This window comes from Dermacentor albipictus, chromosome 4, assembly GCF_038994185.2.
Source record: "Dermacentor albipictus isolate Rhodes 1998 colony chromosome 4, USDA_Dalb.pri_finalv2, whole genome shotgun sequence".
Classification (NCBI taxonomy): domain Eukaryota; kingdom Metazoa; phylum Arthropoda; class Arachnida; order Ixodida; family Ixodidae; genus Dermacentor; species Dermacentor albipictus.
In genome coordinates this window covers 18825162-18844372 of record NC_091824.1, presented here as the reverse complement: position 1 = coordinate 18844372, position 19211 = coordinate 18825162, and the positions used below count along the sequence as shown (strand labels likewise).

Here is a 19211-nt window from a genome sequence, read left to right as displayed (position 1 = left end):
TTAACATTGGCAGTCGCTATCGTGTTTCATAAAATGTACAATTTGCGCATCGCTTTATCTGATGGAAATTATTTTGCTTGGAGCAGAAGCTCGGCCTATGTTTGTGACGCCGGTGGCGGAGGCGTGTATCTTCGCGGTCGTTGATTGGCCCGTCGTTCGTGTGGAGGGCGGTGCTCCAGACAAACTGCTGTTAACTTTGGATACCTCTTGTGCAGCAGACGTTCTATGGCACTGGAGACCGGTTCGCCGTTACGGCATGTTTGCCGCTAGCGTGGACGTGCCTTAAGGGGGAGATTAGGGCTAAAGCAGACAAATTCGCGACCCATATACATATATCTTCATATGTGCCGGCTTCCGCGTGCCTGGTGATGACTGTAAATTCTGACGAGTACGACGAAACTGCTGCTGGTGTTGTTGAAGTTTGAACCGAGCTGTCAGAATTTCCGGAAGCCGTTGACGAATCGACGGTCGAGGAGTTTGTGACTGCAGATGATGGTGTCGTGACCACAGGAGAGCCCGAAAACGAAGACTACATTACCAACATTGTATTGAGCACAAGTGAAAGTGGGCACAATGAGGAAAGCAACGATGGTCCTTTGCCCACATCCTCCAAGGTGATACGTGCACTTGCACTAGCCCGGTGTTCCTGCACGAATGTGGAAGGTTGCGGCCTAAGCTGCGCCGAATCCTTAGACAATGTGGAGAAGTCCGTGCGTCGCAGGCAATGAAACTGCCCAAGCAGAAGAAAATACAGGACTATTTCATGCGAAACTAAGCTGTTTTATCAACAAAGTGATTTTATAAATGGTATGTGCTTTCACGACATCCAATTCTTTAGCAAGCTTATATCAAATTATGTTCTTTGTTGAACTGATAGGCGTTTCTTTGAGAGTTTGATATAGCCGGGTTCGACTGTAGACACTAGGTTACATAATTTTTGACACTAGTTTTTGTCATGCAGCTCTAAGAGGAGGTTGCCACTTGCTAGTCTATATGCCTTATAGCCTGGGCCAACAGTTTGAGTTAGACATTTGGAAACGAGGAAAGGTGAGATCATTCTCGTTGTCATTCCTGGTTTCTCAGAGTGAATTACTTGATAGCGGGTGAAGTTTTGAGTGTGTTGGCCAAAAAATATAAATGCTTCTTCGGGGCGCCCTTGCTTTTGAGGGCAATCAAAGAGTTTGGGAAATGAACTATCCATAAGAAATGTTCAGTTTTCGGCAGTAACGGCAGCTAACCACCATGAAGCCCAACAAGGGGACGCTGAAGGTCTTATAAAGAAACAAGTCCTGCGGTCGTCAACTGTACGTTTTTACTATAACCAAATATGTACAACCAAGGTTCATTGCACCACACATGGTCAACCCTTGCTTACGGGAAGAGCGGAAGTAAAAAGAAATGAAGAGAAAACAGGAAAGATCAAAAGTTGGAGCGAATGACGAAGATTGGAGAGGAGGACAGGAAAAGGCAACTACCGATTTCCCCCGGGTGGTTCAGTCCAAGGGTGCCGTCTACGTGAAGCCAAGGCCAAAGAAGAAGAAGTTTATTTTACCACATAAGTACACTGATATATATAAGAGGTGTGTTGCCGCCACCGAGGGATCGCAAAGGTCCAATCACCCGTCATTGGCTCAACCCCCAGGATCCTCTTTTCCCCAAACACGGCTAAGCTGTGCACAGCTACACGCAGAAGGGTCCAACCCTCGCGTGCTCGGGCACGTGGTGTTGCAACACACTAAACGCCTGCGGACGCAGATGCCCCTGCGGTATCCTCATCACTGATTTTTAATTATTTAGATTCATCAACACTCCATAAATTTCTTCATTTGTGTGAACATGGACAGACCTGCCACAATGACTTGCAGTGGCTGCCAAGCACTGGGACATGCGTACCACTTACTGCCAGAGATTTAACATACAAGTTGTATGTGCCATCCATGGATGCCTCCATGGATGGCTCAACAGGTCTGCAATATTCTTTTCTGCAATTGACAAAAGAGGTAGTTACCCAGAATATAGGTGGAAGGGTCGAAGTGGTCCATTGGGCTCTCCGAAGTAGGAAGCAGCCATGTGATGACTGCACTTTTCTCGCAATACTGGTCTTGCAGCAGGCCTCGAATTTGAGCATAGTAGGTGTCGTCATTCTCATCCATCAGGGCCACAATGTCCCCCACCTGGTAGTAGGTGCCCTGTGAAGACACCAGGCCCAACATGCTTCTGTTCACAGTAAGCAATGGCACAGAAAGCAAACAACACCAACAAGCAGGACCTGCTGTTATGCACGAGGTTGCGGGCTTGACTCCCAGCCATGGAGGCCATATAGTACTGATGCGCAAGGGATGCCAAAATGCTTGCATACTAAGATTTAACCTTTCCTAGCCTGAAAGCTTTTGCTGAAGAAAAGCATTTGAGTTCCATTTAGAAATACTTCAATGATTGTCCAAACTTAATTTCACACCGTCTACAACAACTGGAAAGAATTTGAAATGGCTGTCTAGCATGAAGAAATGCCTTTATATTCACACAGACGCAGAATCGGTAGGCTAACCATCTCACTACTTATGGTAGCATGGAAAACAGTCAGTACTGCAGAGATGACAACCTCAATTAACATGCTTGAATAAGCACGACCTCACAAGCTTGCTGGAGTGTTCATCCTGGCTGGAAATTCCGTGTAGAGCAGTTTTCCGAGCCACAGCTGGCAACATACGAATATGCTTTTATGAAACGACTACCCAATACGTCAATATCAGGCTGTCTCTCACTTAGGCATCCCATTCAGATTTAATAGCTGAGATTTAGTATAATGTCATGAAATGATGGCTACAGGCTAGAACAGGTTAGGCGTCCATTAAAGAACCTCATGTAGTTCAAATGAAAATCAATACTATGTCTTATAGCTCCAGTGTTGCTGTGGGACAAATCCAAGCATTTAAATCTGTAAAAAGTTTAGGGAGTTTATTTTTCTGAAACACTAACACCGAATGCTTACGTGAATTGTGTACTGCAACAATTGTGACAAATAATGGGCATTTTTATAGGAACCATTACCTGTTTCCAAAGTATGCCAAGTTATTAATTTATAAATGCTTTTTGTCTCCTATTTAAATTACTGCCACTTTGTCCAGGGAACCACAATGCAGACGAATCTGGTTAGACTCGTTAAATTAAAAAAAAAATATTTTATGCAAGATTTCTAATATTGTGTGGTATAATGTTTGTTCAAAAGATACTGCACAGTGAGTTAATTAGTTGTGCTAATGAAGATTAGCTTGGGAATGCTTTTCTAATATAAAACAAACTATGACTAACATGTGAAATTTTGAGCCCATTAAGTTTTAAGCATAATGATAACGGGTGATGTGCACATTATGTGAACTTGTTAAGTGTAGCCTATGAAGCCTGAGGTGGACCCTACATATTGCTACAGAATAGTATTACCAATGACGAAGAGGCGAGCAGTAAGAAGACGACGACGACGATTGGAGGCTAGCGCGGGCTGTTGCCTCTTGGCCAAGTGCGGCGTAATACGTTGTAAATTTACCTGTATATAGCTTTTCATCTGCGTCTTCTTACATAACATATCTGGTGAAGGTGGACGTTCCCTGTACCTTGTCACGGAGCTTTGCAGTGGACGGTACGTCGAGCCTCGCTTCATGGCTCCCGGCGATGACAACTCGACTCAGCCGCCTCCGACACCTGCTGCCACTTCGACGACCTACATCATTCTCCCTGCTCTTCGTGATCCTGGCTTATTCTCGGGCAAAGATGGGGAAGACGTCGAGGACTGGGATTGAGGCCGCCTATCCGGCTACCTTCGACTCCAGCCCCACCAACGCACCTGCAGTCACGGTTTCCCTGATCCAGGCAGTTGTCCGCCAGGAGTTTGAAAACATGGGCCTTCACACCATCTGCTCGGCCCATCGCCCTGATACCCATTTGGCTTCTTCCATTCCACCCCGTCCCGCATCTTCTTACCCACCACGCTTCCGCGACCCATCTGAATGGCGCACTGCTGACGACAAGGCCATTTGTTTTCACTGCCGTCACATCGGGCACATTTCTCGGCACTGTCGAAGTCGCTGGACTTCCCCGACCCGGTCTGCTTATACTGCCTACTCTCGCCCCTCAGGTGGCCCTTCTCGTCCCTATGCCGCACGCTCCGATAATGCCGCCACTGACTCTCCTGCGCCGAACCGCCCCTATTCTCGTTCACCTTCACCCCAACGATGACAATCTCACTCTCCCCAACCCCGTCGCTCCTTTTCGCTGACTCCTTTCGGACGCCGCTCCCAGCCAGAAAACTAGATGATGCAGCGCCTCAAGGTGACGCTGCATTGTTCCCTACGCCGCCAAATCCTCTACTGACGTTGCCCACTCATTTGAACCTTCTTGACGTGCAAGTCGACGGTGTTCCTGTATCTGCTGTTATAGACACTGGAGCGCATTTGTCCGTAATGAGTGCTGACCTTCGTACCCGCCTCAAAAAAATAATCACGCCCGCCAGGACGCATGTTGTCCGTGTTGCCGATGGCGGAACAGCCCCCGTAATTGGTATGTGTGCCGCCCGTGTGTCCTTCGCCGATCGCTCCACAATTGTGCTATTCACAGTCATCGCCCACTGTCCCCATGACATCATCCTAGGCTTAGACTTCCTCTCCGCACATTCTGCTCTCATCGATTGTTCCGCCAGTACTCTCCGCCTTGACCTGCCTGTTCTGGATCCCGCTGAACCACACCCCAGTCGCCTCAGTTCCGCCGACTTCGTACGCTTGCCACCTTCGGCACTGACTTACGTTGACCTAGTGTCATCCCCACCAGTGCCCGACGGTCACTATATCGCGGCTCCTATGCAAGACGTCCTCCTTACACATGGGATCACGGTACCTCATACCGTTTTTTATCTATTACGGCGAATTGCGTGTGCCTGCCAGTGGTCAATTTTGGCTTGACGGCACAAGTGCTGCCACGCGGGATGTCTCTGGCCCAGCTTTGCTCATTCGAGGATCATTTAATAGCATCTATTGAGGTAGACGACAATTCAGCCGATCCTCCTCTACCATTGCAGTCGACAACTTGTACCATCGCCGACTTACAGAAAATGATTGCGCCCGACATGCCGTTCGAGCACGCTTGTGAGCTCTACCGCGTTCTGTTTTCCTACAACAATATTTTTTACTTTAACGATCGTTCTTTGGCCCAAACTACAGCTGGTAAACATCGCATTCATACCGGCGATACCCCTCCTATTCATCGCCGCCCGTATCGAGTGTCACCGGCTGAGCGTCAAGTTATTCACGCAGAAGTTTGCAAAATGCTTGCCAAGAACATCATAGAACCGTCATGTAGTCCATGGGCGTCACCTGTTGTACTGGTAAAAAAGAAGGTTGGGTCATGGCGCTTTTGCGTGGATTATCGGCACCTTAACAGGGTTACGAAAAAGGACGTGTATCTCCTACCTCGGATCGATGACGCCCTTTACTGCCTCCATGGTGCTCGCTACTTCTCCTCTATTGACCTCCGCTCCGGCTACTGGCAGATTGCCATGGACGTTCTCAACTGTGAGAAGACTGCCTTTGTAACTCCGGACGGTCTTTATCAATTCAAAGTGATGCCGTTCGGTCTATGTAACGCTCCTGCCACTTTTGAACGCATGATGGACTCCCTTCTTCACGGTTTTAAATGGTCCACATGCCTATGCTACTTGGACGACGTTATAGTATTCTCCCCAACGTTCGCTACGCACCTCAAGCGCCTCTCGGCAGTCCTGGACGTTTTTCGTCGCGCCGGTCTGCAACTGAACGCATCGAAGTGCCAATTCGGCCGTCGCCAGATTACCGTCCTTGGGCATCTCGTTGACGCGAACGGAGTGCAACCGGACCCAGGCAAGATCCATGCTGTTATGCACTTCCCTGTTCCGAAGTGTGTCAAGGATGTGCGCAGCTTCATCGGCCTTTGTTCGTACTTCCGCCGTTTCGTGAGGAATTTCGCCGCCATAGCACGACCGCTAACCGACCTTTTGAAAAAAGACTCTCCTTTCCAGTGGGGCGATCACGAGGCCTCTGCATTCTCTCATCTAATCGACATTCTCACAACGCCTCCCGTTCTGGCCCATTTCGATCCTTCTGCGCCTACCGAAGTCCGTACTGATGCCAGCGGTCACGGAATCGGAGCAGTACTGGCACAACGCCTACGCGGCAACGACCGTGTTATCGCTTACGCCAGCAGGCTCCTCTCACCCGCGGAGCGCAACTATTCCATCACTGAGCGTGAGTGTCTGGTCCTAGTTTGGGCGGTGGCGAAGTTCCGCCCATACTTATATGGCCGACCCTTTTCCGTTGTCACAGACCATCACGCGCTTTGCTGGTTATGCTCACTGAAAGATCCTACAGGAAGACTTGGTCGCTGGGCCTTATGCCTCCAAGAATATTCATATACTGTCATCTACAAATCTGGCCGACTCCACAAGGACGCTGACTGCCTGTCTCGCTACCTGGTAGACGAGCCTGACGCCGCCGACAGTAGTACCGCCAACGGCATTTTCTATGTGTCTGCCTTCGCTATCATTGCCGACGAGCAGTACCGAGACCTATCGCTGCAAGCACTTATCGAGCGTCTGCGCTCTACACCTACCGACGCATCCGTTCGCCGATATGTCCTCTAGGGCGGCATTCTGTACCGAAGGAACTTCCTCCCTGACGGCTCTGATCTTCTTGTCGTGTCAAAACAGCTATGACAGACTGTGCTCTTTGAGATGCATGACGCACCCACTGCAGGACATCTTGGGGTAACCCGCACGTACGACCGCGTCCGTCGCCGCTTCTATTGGCCTGGTCTCGCTCGCTCTGTCCGACGCTATGTTGCTGCCTGTGATACCTGCCAGCATCGGAAAACACCTCAGATACTACCTGCCGGTCATCTCCAGCCGATCACCGTCCCTGTGGAACCGTTCTTTCGTGTTGGATTAGACCTCCTCGGTCCCTTTCCCACGTCATCCTCTGGGAACAAATGGGTAGCCGTCGCAACTGATTACGCCACCCGATACGCTATCACGTGGGCTCTCCCTACTAGTTGCGCCACTGACGTCGCGGACTTTCTCTTTTGTGACATTATCTTACTTCATGGCGCCCCGCGACAACTGCTCACTGACCGTGGTCGTAACTTTCTCTCTAAAGTTATCGCCGACATTGTAGGTTCCTGCTCCACTCAACACAAGCTGACTACTTCATACCATCCTCAAGCCAATGGCCTGACAGAGCGGTTAAACCGTACTCTTACCGATATGCTGTCCAAGTATGTTTCCAAGGACCACCACGACTGGGACATTGCCCTTCCTTACGTAACATCTGCGTACAATTCTTCCCGGCACAACACCGCCGGATTTTCTCCCTTTTATCTACTCTACGGTCGCGAACCGACCTTGCCCCTTGACACGGCACTTCCTCCTGCTTCGATCTCAACAAGCGAGTATGCGCGCAACGCCATCGCCCTCGCCGACCATGCACGCCAGCTTGCCCGTGCTCGACTGACGGACTCGCAAACCACTCAGCAGCGTCAGTACAACGCTCGCCACCATGACGTACAGTTTTCGCCTGGTGCGCTCGTGCTCCTGTGGTAGCCCTCTCGTCACGTCGGACTTTCAGAGAAGCTCCTTTCGCGATACACAGGGCCCTACCGCGTGCTGCGCCAGGTGACGCCTGTGACTTACGAAATTGCTCCTGTGGGTTCAACCTCGTCCTTTTCTCTGGCATCTAGTGATGTCGTGCATGTCAGTAGGCTCAAGGCCTACTACACTGCTTCCGAGTCGGATCTTTAGTCGCTCCGGGACGGCCCTTTTGCTGCCGGGGGTAGTGCTACAGAATAGTATTACCAATGACGAAGAGGCGAGCAGTAAGAAGACGACGACAACGATTGGAGGCTAGCACGGGCTGTTGCTTCTTGGACAAGTGCGGCGTAATACGTTGTAGATATACTTGTATATAGCTTTTCATCTGCGTCTTCTTACGTAACAATATCATCCCACATATAGCTTGCAATTGTTGGAAAATAATATACCTTGTTTGTTGAACAAGTGCGATGTGTCAGGTTTGGATATAACTCAAGTAAGGATGTCAAACTTAGGTCTTTATTTCCTTAACTGCTCGGTAGCCTGCATATTGCTTGCTTATTGTTCTTGTATCTATATGTTTCATGTTCTTCTTATCACGAATCTTCTGCATTATCTTTTCTAAAGTGTTGAATGTTTTAGACGACAGATTCAGGCTTATATTTGATGTCTCTGACCGGAATTAAGCCATGTATAGTTGTACAGAATTTTTTTGTATGTACTAATGTAGATATACAATTTGCGTGTTTTCTTACTCTGCTGTGTTGTCAAAGCTGTAGTACAAAGTTTGAAAGATTGATTGCTCATTTCATCACACAGTTGCCTAAATAAGTGGCAGGAAGCAAAACCACTTCTACTTAAGTTACATTCATCACTCATGAATGGATAGTTGAATTATGGGGTTTTACGTGCCAAAACAACTTTCTGATTATGAGGCACGCCGTAATGGGGGACTCCGGAAATTTCGACCACTTGGGTTCTTTAACATGCACCTAAATCTAAGTACACGGGTGTTTTCGCATTTCGCCACCATCGAAATGCGGCCGCCGTGGCCGGGATCCGATCCTGCGACCTCGTGCTCAGCAGCCCAACACCATAGCAACTGAGCAACCACGGTGGGTCCCTGCTTTGATAGTTTCTCATGATCATGGAAAAGAGATATTGAAAGCAGTCGTGTCAGCTTTCATAGAGGGCATCCTTTAATACTGCACTCAATTCATTTGCAACCTTTAATAGCAGCCAAGGTTACCTTATGTGTTAGAATATAAGGCAAGGTTCTTTTTTCCGAAATCCTTAGTTTTGAAGTCATTCCCTGCTTTATATGCGAGTCTGATAGACTTAGTTACTATTGCAATATGGCTGCAGCAACGCCACATTTTCAGTGACTCAGATTTCAGACGGCAGCGTAAATTGTAGGAACTAATAATAATAAGCCTTGGCAGGTGAAGCAGCACCGTAGTTTTGCGTGTATAACCTGCACCGAGAATTTTAAAATTTTAGCAGTAAAGGTTACATGAGAATTTCGCCTTGAGCTGCGACTTCACGGCCCAGTGAATTTCACTTTATCATGCGGCTTCCTGGTGTGGCTAGAGTGAATTGCACTGCTGTGAAGTCACAGCTCAAGGCGAAGTTCGCATATAAACCGCACCAATTATTGTGGGAAGCTTCTGATTATTTGATATTTCGGGCAATCAGTGGTGATTCTGAAAAATCCATTGTCTACTCTATACTGCCTCATATTAGTGTGCATACTTAAGTTCTTTCTCTTGTGTCCCACAACTGCACCCCTGCCATATAATTGTGACCACTTTATAATCAAATAAATACAGTAATTGAAATGCTGCATCATTACAATAGTTTTAACCTAAAAAAAAATAATATGGCAAGAAATGGTTGCAGGTTTCTGCACAGTATTCTTTCAAGTACTACACCACCACCACTGATGGAAAGTTTCTTGCTAGAGAGAGTAACAATGATCATGATGATAGTGACCATATTGGTTTGAAAGAGAAGTGCTGGTAGTAGGATTAGCTCTATCGCTACAATGTCATGAGGAAATTATTAAAGAAAGATTAGACCAAAATGTAACACAAATTGTGTATTATCTCCAAGCAGCTTGGAAGGAGGCAGTCATATGTCACAGCTCAAGATGAAGTTTGCATATGAACCGTGTTGAGTCCTTTCTTCACCTCGTCTTTTGCACTGTGCAGTCATGTCGATACTGAATGGGATCAAATTTCTGACCAAGATTGTCTTTCTTCTGCAACTTGAGCAAGTATCTCAATTACGATCAAGAAAGATGATCCCGATTGGTCTAAACTGTGATCGAAGGTGCCCATATGACAAAAATACAAATGGTTAAAATGTTTTATGTAACATTATGCCCCGCCACTACAGATGTAATATGTAAAGTGAGCCCATAAAAGGCATCCCAGTTCACTATGAAACACAAAGAGTGATAGATTCCTATGACTGTGCTATTTCTGTGGCTATTACACTGTTCTCATTAACACAATGAAAATGTTCCATACTACCCTAGAGTAACACTACTCTTGCGCAATGTGGAAGGGGGAAAAAAGTGCAGCACAGATAAACGTGCCTACAACAAATTTACACGATGTCTTGTTTTCAACAAGTATGCACTGGAATAGCAGAACATGTGTGCACCTTAGGTGGATTGCCTACAGTCATTGAAGTACCATGTAACATGATTCCGTCAATTTATGCTCTTTCAAGCTCAGCCGGTCTTGGACATCTGGATTACGAATCATCATCACATTACATTATCCACTATACAGGGCACGGTACCATCCATTAAGAAGCGATCATTTCTTGTTGCATGTACACAAACTTTGTTATTGTGAGCACAATGAAAATTTCTTTTATAAAAACAACAAATAGAAAATGCACAGCCTACTTGGTAGGCTAATGCAAAGCATAATACAAAACTTTAGCCTGTGCAGCAATCTAAGATAAAAATAAACATATACTGAAGGTGAAAGTGAGCCTGAATGCTTACCCGAAAAAACACGTAATCACTGGTAACGCATGTTGCCACAGCAGTTGGTGCTCTCAAAGGCTGCAAGGAAATAGTTCACAAACCATCAAACATTCAGAAACGCACTGTACAAGCCACTATTTAATGCATTACTGTAACATAAGAAGTGCTGCATAAATGTCAAATTTAGCTAATCTTCCCCGATCCTACATCAAGCACTAAACGTATTAACATCAGGTAAAAATGGTTGGGTTTTAAGGCTGCAGTGTTTCCAAAGTTAAGCTCTCTTTGATGTTTTGTCAATGGGATGGGAGAGGGTTACAAAACGAATGTTAGCATTCTAGAAGGCGTTCATTCTCCCATTATCTGACGTCACTTGTGCACACTATTGTAATAATAAATCAGTGCCGACTTCCAATTTTTGTCTGCTAGCTAAAGTAGAAACAGTGCTAGCCTTTTCACTAACGCAATCGTGCACCAAGCGTTGGGCGGAATCGACAATGCGGTGGTGGTAGTATTCAGGATGCCCTGCAAAGCGCTCGGATCCAAATCGAACCGCATCGCGGCAAGCGCGGTTGCGGCACTACGTCGAGAACCAGAGGTGTAGAACGCCGCTGAACAACGAGAGCTATTATCCCACAACAGTGACCGCACCGTAACGACGTGAAGGCAAATTGAACGCAGTAAAATCGCGACCGTTTCGGTACACGGAGACCGTAGCCGAATCCAGCTCACGACTGGCCGCAAGCTGGCCATATTGGGCTTATCTCTGTCTTGGGTCGCCATTACTTGCGGTGTAGAACGTGCCGTTCGGGAAACGCTAGTCTAGCGCGTGGATGCGAGGTTCAGGAGACGGAAAATAACCGTCCACGCATGCAGGATGGACAACGTGCAGAACGCTGATCCCTCGATACCAGTGTGCCCGCATGCAAGGACGAATCAGGAGAAGAATCTCAAAAAAAGCTCAGAGCGCCGCTGGTTCAAGCATAAAATGTCTAGCACGGGCGCAAAATGATGCGATGTCATAGTTTCGAAAAAAAAAGAAAAGAAGAAAAACAAGTGCAGCCTATTTTCTAAAGATACAAAAGCGGCGATGGCAAGTTCACACGAAAAAGGTATCTTGCATATGGGCGACAAACGCAGCACTGAAAGAATTTAACAACGAAATTGTACAACTGAACACAAGCAGAAGCTACAAAAAAAAAGAGAAGAAACTACGATTACTGCATGGTTGTTTCACACTTGTCCAAAATTTCAGCGTTATTTTGTCCGTTCAAGACGGAATGGTTTCCAATGCACGCTATCGCACCAGGTGACACAAATGGAAAGCAAACTACAAACCGTTCTTTTGAAAATTGCCCGACGACCTTTTCCTTTAGGTGCCGCTGTCTTTGCCTGCTGCTGCTGCTGCCTCAATTTGGAGCTCTTTGCTCTGGTACTTTTGCGCAACGTGAAAGGGCAGCCGTTCCCGTTCGTCTCCTTAGCAGCTGACTGCTCAGGTTCCGTCGACGCCGTGTGTCCGCGCAGCGCGCAAGAATTGCATATGACGTCGCCCTTCTCGTTCTTCCGCCACATGGAAGAAACGGTAGTCTTGCATGTTGTGCACATCGGTTTCACACCGAACGGCATCGTTAAGGGTGAAACAAGAGACAAACGTAGCTGTCAAGAAGCCAAAGCGGCGAACACGAACTCCATGTTGTTTAAAGATGATGCGACGGTGGCGCCGTACACCGAGGAAGAAACCACAGACAACGGCTAAGTGTTAAACTAAGCGCAAATTTTGCATATTTGTGTCAAGTATGACAATTTTTAAGGCAATGGAAAAATATTTTTGTTATTTATTTGTTTTTATAGACCATATTTATTAACTTTAGGCAAACTGCCGCTGCTGTCGATGTCCATCCTACATCCTTTCATTTGCCAGTTGCTGACACCGTTGCGTAGCCGGCTTTCACGCTTTGCTGTCGGATCAATCACTGGTCTCCGCCGTCTCAGCTGCCAGCATGGCAGATTCGAAGAGCGCCAAGCGTTCTCAGCCACCGTGGAAATCGCCAGAAAATTCAAGCGCACCGCGACTACGCCTGTACAACAGCCTTACGAGGTCGAAAGAGGTATTTGTGCCGCAAGATGCAAACCGCGTGCTCTGGTACAGTTGCGGTCCAACCGTGTATGACGCTTCCCACATGGGCCATGCCCGTTCTTACATCAGCTTCGACATCCTTCGTCGGGTACTTACGGACTACTTCGGCTACAACGTGTTTTACGTGATGAACATCACGGACATCGACGACAAGATTATCAAGCGGGCTAGGCAAGATCATCTTTTCGCGAGCTACCGCAGCAAGCTAGAGCGGCCACCCAGTACACTTCACAGTGACGTGAAGACGGCTATCGAACGGTACAAAGCGAAACTTGAAAAAGAGGATGACCCCGACAAGCGAGTCATGTGTTCACGCCTACTGGATCAGTCGCTGCAAGCTCTTGACGTTTTCGAAAAATCTTTAAATGACAGCTGCGGAGAACGCGAGGCGCAGGCGCTTCTTGACAACGCCAAGGATCCGGTGTCCGAATGGTTAGACTCAAAAATGGGCGCGACTGTCTCGGATCACTCCATCTTCGCTAAATTAGCCAAACACTGGGAGGAAGCGTTCTACAAGGACATGGCGGCGCTTGCAGTGCGTCCACCCGACGTCGTGACGCGTGTGAGTGAATACGTTCCTGAGATTGTCGACTACGTCACGAAAATCATCGACTGTGGGTTCGCCTACGTCTCAAACGGCTCCGTGTACTTCGACACTGCTCGCTTCGACGCCGACCCGAAACATTTCTACGCGAAGCTCGTGCCCGAGGCGTACGGCGACCAGAAGGCGTTGAAAGAAGGTGAAGGGGCGCTTAACGTGGCCGGTGACGACGAAAAAAGGAGCGCCAACGACTTTGCGCTTTGGAAGGCTTCCAAACCGGGCGAACCGGCATGGGATTCGCCTTGGGGCCCTGGCAGGCCCGGCTGGCACATCGAGTGTTCGGTGATGGCAGGTAGCCTGTTGGGTTCGTCGCTGGACATCCACACCGGTGGATACGACCTCAAGTTTCCACACCATGACAACGAGCTAGCCCAGGCCGAAGCTTACTTTGGCAATGACCATTGGGTTCGTTACTTTTTGCATTCAGGGCACCTGACCATCGCTGGCTGCAAAATGTCCAAGTCACTCAAAAACTTTGTCAGCATTCGTGATGCATTAAGTCGACACTCTGCACGAAGGTTGCGCATGGCATTTCTCCTTCATTCCTGGAAGGACACACTGGACTACAGTGAGAGCACTATGGACATGTCCTCACAGTGGGAGAAGGTGTTTAGCGAGTTCTTTTTGAACATCAAGGATCTTCTACGGGGTGCACCGGGAGCTGACAGCATTCGTGCTTTTGTGAAGTGGTCAGAAGAGGAAGTGGTGCTCAACAACAAATTCCTCACAGCCAAGGATGGTGTGCATGCTGCACTGTGTGACAATATTGACACCAGGACCGCTCTGGAAGCCCTGCGCTCAGCTGTAACTGCCTGCAATGTGTACATCAGAGGCAAAGTGGAATCGAAGAAATCTCCTGACGTTACGCTGCTTCGCAATATCGCAGGATACGTTACGCACATCTTGCAAGTGTTTGGAGTTGCTAATGAAAGCGTGATTCCTGCTATTGGATTTGGAGCGGGCGATGGCAAAGAGTCGAATGTGCCTCACGAAGAGCTTTTACAGCCTTACCTAGAAGTTCTCTCTGCATTTCGGCAGAATGTACGTAGCATTGCAAAGAAATTTACCGGCTCTAATGAAGGTGATGAAGTTCTTCAGTGGTGTGACCACCTGAGAGATAACATGCTTCCTGAATTGGGAGTGCGTTTGGAAGATCGTGAGGATGAGAATGGGGCCTTGACATCAGTTATCAAAGTTGTAGGTAGGGAGGCCATCATGGCAGAGAGGGAAGAGAAGAAGAGGAAAGAAGAGAAGAAAAAGGAAGAGAAAGAAAGGAGAAAGCGGGAGATGGAACTCAAGCAAGCAGAACGCGACATGCAACGAGCCATCAACCCGAAGGAAATGTTCCTAAATGAAACAGACAAGTACAGCCAGTTTGACCCGGAGACTGGCTTGCCTACCCATGATGCACAAGGAAAAGAGTTGAGTAAGGGGCAGGTCAAGAAGGTGAAAAAACTGCAGGAAGCACAAGAGAAGAAGTATGAGAAGTACCTTACAGAGATGAAAGAACCTGTTAGTCAGAACAGTGTGGAAGCCACGAGTCATGTTCCGTGAGACATGTGGCTGTGAGGAGAAAACACATGCTAGGAGATGCTTTCACTTTACTTCTTCTGCATTTGTGAATTTCATCAATTGCTATAATTGCAAGCTTTCGTATAATTGGAGAATGTTGAGATTTATATTTGCAACCAATATCCTGGTATTCAAGATGATTTGCAATTTATATGTGTGGCTTATTTCAATTGAAGCTTTTCCAGATAATTTGCTATGATAATAATGGTGGCAAAGATGCTCTTGAATGTTGTTCTGGAATATATGAGGTATTCAGGTCTCTAAAGTTGATTCTGTTTCCTCTATGTCAAGAGCATGTTGCACAGGATGGCATATCTTGAAGTTTTATAACGCACAAGCTTGTATTAATCACTTCACTGGTCCCATGTATCAGTAGTGTTGATCTGTAAATGGGTGTTAAATTTATTGCCATTTGGTTGTTCTGCTGTACAGCTACAAATTTTTTTTTTCGTTTTGAACAATACCCTAATGAGCATCTGTCATTGTTTGTTTCCTTTTATTGTCATTTGCTCATTCAGTAATTCATATTTTTTAATGTTTCTAACCATTGAAATAAATTGGTGATGATGATGATAACAATTGTCGGCCTTTTAATGTTTCAGTATGAGTGCAAGCTAAGCTGGGAGTGTATTGAGTGGAACTGCATGGAGATAAGTGCTAAACTGTTCATTGCATGGCCTCCTTTTCTGAAGCAATGCCTACCTCCTCTTCTATGTGAGAATTGCACGGGATCCTTCGCCGTGCTCTCGCGTCCCTCAGTCCTAGGCCAAAAGTTTTTCTGCCCTATGTGGATGACTGTTTTTGTGTGATTCAGTGCAGGGCTTTGGCTTCGTTCACTGCGTACGTAAACAGTTGGGAAAAGGCCATCCAATTTACAGTTGAGACAAAGGTTAACAGCAGACCCCCATTTTTAGACGTACTTGTCACCAGATGCGTGTACCGTAAGGACACTCACACTGGCCGCTACCTGAACTTTCAATCCGTTCATCCTGGTGCTCACAAAAGGTTCGTTGCTGCCTCCCTGCTCAACCGTGCGAACCGCATATGCACCACAGCAGAAAGTCGTTCCACTGACTTGGACCACGTACGAGGGGATCTCTCGGCAAGCAGCTATCCCACGTCATTTTTGAGTGCTGTGGAACGCCGCCTGTCTAATTCAGTCTGACCGGCTAATTCCCGACCAAGAAAGCATGCTGCATTCCCTATGTTCCAGGGATAAGCGAAACCTTGTCTCGCGTTCTGCGCAGTTATGACGTCGAGGTGGCGCACATGCCAGTGTTTAAGCTGAGGCAAGCACTTGGGGGCAAGGACAGGCTTCCAAGAGAATCGTTTCCCGGCGTAGTCTATAAGATACCCTGCGCAGATTGTGACTACACATACATCGGGGAATTGGGCAACTACAAAGAGAGACTGAGGCAGCATCAGAAAGATGTCGAAAAGAAACGTACAGTATCGAACGCCCTTGTCGAGCACACGGATGCAATAGGCCACAAGAATGACTACAATCGCTTGAGAGTTATCGACCAAGAGAGAAACCTGAAATTGCGGCTGTATCTGGAATCACTGGAGACACAAAAAACACGTCACATGCTCAATCGAAATGAGGGAACCCTACCCCCTCATACATGCACTGCTTACATCACGTTCTGAAGTATACACAAGCTTCCATGAACTTTCCTTCATCCCATTGTGAACAAAGCTTCCGAAGCCGAAACGTGATATAGATTTATTCCTTTTTCAGTACTTCTTTTGGTCGGTGTCCGTCATTTTATTGCTTCAGGATTCTTCTAAGTTTAAACTAGTAAAATTAAGTTTTTACTCTAAAGCAAATAATTATCTTGTTACAATGACCATTGCTATCTTGTAGTGGGATAAGAATAGGTGCATATTGGTGTCACATAATTTACTGTTCAATTTTTTGTATAGGATATGATGAATGCTGATACCATGACTAATGGTCTAAACAACCTCCACTTGTCCAGAAAAGTGGATAAATAATGAGTGAGAAGAAAATGAAATTGACTTTCAGGTGACCTGCAAAGCCCGGGATGTGCCAAGATATAGCCATGTGAACTACACTGATGAGCAGTGTTTAGTCAGAAACAAAATGAACCAAAGAAGCATTAGTAGTAGTATAAAACTTTTATTTTAAAAAAAGAAAAAAAAATCACATTCAGGTCCAGTGGGTGGGTCCCTCAGTCCAGAGCCCCACTGGCGATCGTGGCATGCCGGGCTTGGTCGAGAAGGGCCAATTGGTCCTCCCGCACCGTGCTGGCTAGCCACACCTCCCACTGCCTACTGTTGGAGTTTTGCCCCATAAGGGGTGATTGGATTTCTTGTGGCCGACTCTGGCACGACCATGTGATATGGTCAAGAGATGGTCGCCCTCCGCACCAAGGGCAAGTGTTGGGATACCAGGTGGGGTGTATGTGGTGTAGTAGGAGTAGGTGTGGGTATGTACGGGTTTGTAGTCGGCGCCAGTCCCGCATTTGCGCTGAGTCCAAGGGTGTGTCTGGAAAGCTATATTATTGCCTTCCTCGTCTCTGTGCCTCTAAGATATCTTTTGCTGTGATCGGGATTCTACGAGAGTGCGTTCCGTCGCTCGGATGCTATATTCTCGAGCGAGGCGGTCCGCCCTCTCGTTACCCGTCACTCCGGCGTGCGCCGGACACCACGTAATAGCGTGGTGTTCCGTGAGATTTCTTCCTAGGATTTTGATGGTGATTTTGGGCAGGGTGCCTGCCATGAAAAGGCGACATGCCGACTGCGAGTCGGTTAGTATTACCGCAGAACGTGCTCTATTTTCAGCGTCACGTATAGCCAGAGCCACCGCAGTAGCCTCTGCTGTGGCCACCGACCCTGTTCTGACTGTTGCGGAAATAGTAGTTTGTGCGTTTGTGGCTACCACAGTGAAAGTTTTGCTATCCTGTTTGCACGCGTCCGTGTAATAAACCTCCGGATTTCTACCGAACCTGCGTTCGAGTGTCCTGGCCCGTGCAAGGCGCCGTTGTCTGTGGTATTTCTCGCTCATGTTTTTAGGGATTGGGGACACAGAGATCTGGGCTCGTATGTTCGGTGGGAGGAGTTCTGTTTGGTCGTTACAATGTGCCGGTCTGAGTGGATACCCTAATCGACAAAGAAGTGTTCGACCTTGCTTCGTGGAATTGAGCCTTTCTCGTTGTGCAATCAGTGTTGCAGCCACGAGTTCTTCAAATGTGTTGCTAATACCCATTGCATTAAAAAGGGTCGTGCTAGTGCAAAGCGGTAGACCAAGCGCCGCCTTATAAGCTGAGCGTATAAGGGTGTTTATTTTAGTTACCTCTGAGTTTGATACTTTTTGGAAAGGAAGGCCAAAGGTTACACGGCTTATGATAAATGCCTGTACGAGCCTTATCGTCTCTTCCTCCTTGAAGCCTTTTCTGTTTCTTGCTACTCTATTTATCATCCTAGACACGCTGTTAACCGTTTTCCGGAGATTTGCGATCGTGTGCCCTACTGCTCCATTTTCCTGTATCCATAGTCCGAGTTGTTTGGCCTCCCAGAGCAAGCTTTATCGGAAGTCTATCGTCCTTTCGTGTATAAGGCGCTCTTACTCGGATTAGTTCCGACTTCTCCGGGGCGCAATTCATGCCAGCTTTTGTTACATGATCCTCAACAATGCTAATTGCCTTCTGGAGGGTTTCCTGACGTTCCCCTAAAGATCCCTTTGCGGTCCAGAGAGTTACGTCGTCCGCGTAAATCGCATGTCCTAAGTTTGGGATCCGTTGTAGTTTCACCGCTAGTCCTTTCATCCCTATATTGAAGAGTAGCGGTGAAAGAATTGAACCTTGCGGCGTTCCTCTTTTGGGGGTCTGTAGAACATCTGAGCGGGTGGATCCTAGCCCTATCGTGGCGGTGCGGTTGTCTAGAAAGGATTTTATGCAGTGGCGTTGCTAGGTCGTCTGGCCCCCGGGGCCCTTAGCTCTTCTGTCACCCCCCCCCCCCCCCTCGGGTGTAGTCGAGGGATGTGACGATATCGACAATTTTCGGGTGTCTTCAGACGTATATGACACCCCCCCCCCCCCTTCCTGGCCCTGTGCACCCGGGGCCCACGGCCCCCCGGCCCCCCCTGTTGCTACGCCACTGATTTTATGTATTCATAAGTGCGCTGTCCGCAGTTCATGTTCGATAGTTCCGTTAAAATGCTTTCGTGCGAGATGGTATCGAAAGCTTTTTTGATATCTAATGCCACTATGAATCTGTCTGCATTTCCTCTCTCTGTGTTTAATACTTCTTCTTTCAGTAGGAGAAACAC

At 47.5% G+C, this 19211-nt stretch overlaps 2 protein-coding genes across 2 annotated transcripts in view; one reads left to right on the top strand and one right to left on the bottom strand.

The window, feature by feature from the left end:
- The window catches only part of LOC135917324 (GATA zinc finger domain-containing protein 1), a 45543-nt gene extending 33217 nt beyond the window's left edge, over positions 1-12326 (bottom strand). The window contains exons 1-3 of the mRNA XM_065450909.1: positions 11946-12326; positions 10626-10685; positions 2009-2189 (exon numbers count right to left, since the gene is read on the bottom strand). Of these exons, the coding sequence (XP_065306981.1) occupies positions 2009-2189; positions 10626-10685; positions 11946-12233 (529 nt within the window). The 5' untranslated portion in view covers positions 12234-12326. The remainder of the gene's footprint in view (positions 1-2008; positions 2190-10625; positions 10686-11945) is intronic.
- A 200-nt stretch (positions 12327-12526) lies between these two features.
- Positions 12527-15496, top strand: CysRS (cysteine--tRNA ligase, cytoplasmic). Its single transcript, XM_065450893.1, has one exon. The coding sequence runs from the start codon at positions 12608-12610 to the stop codon at positions 14897-14899; it is 2292 nt and encodes a 763-aa protein (XP_065306965.1). The 5' UTR covers positions 12527-12607; the 3' UTR covers positions 14900-15496.
- Positions 15497-19211: the final 3715 nt, after the last annotated feature.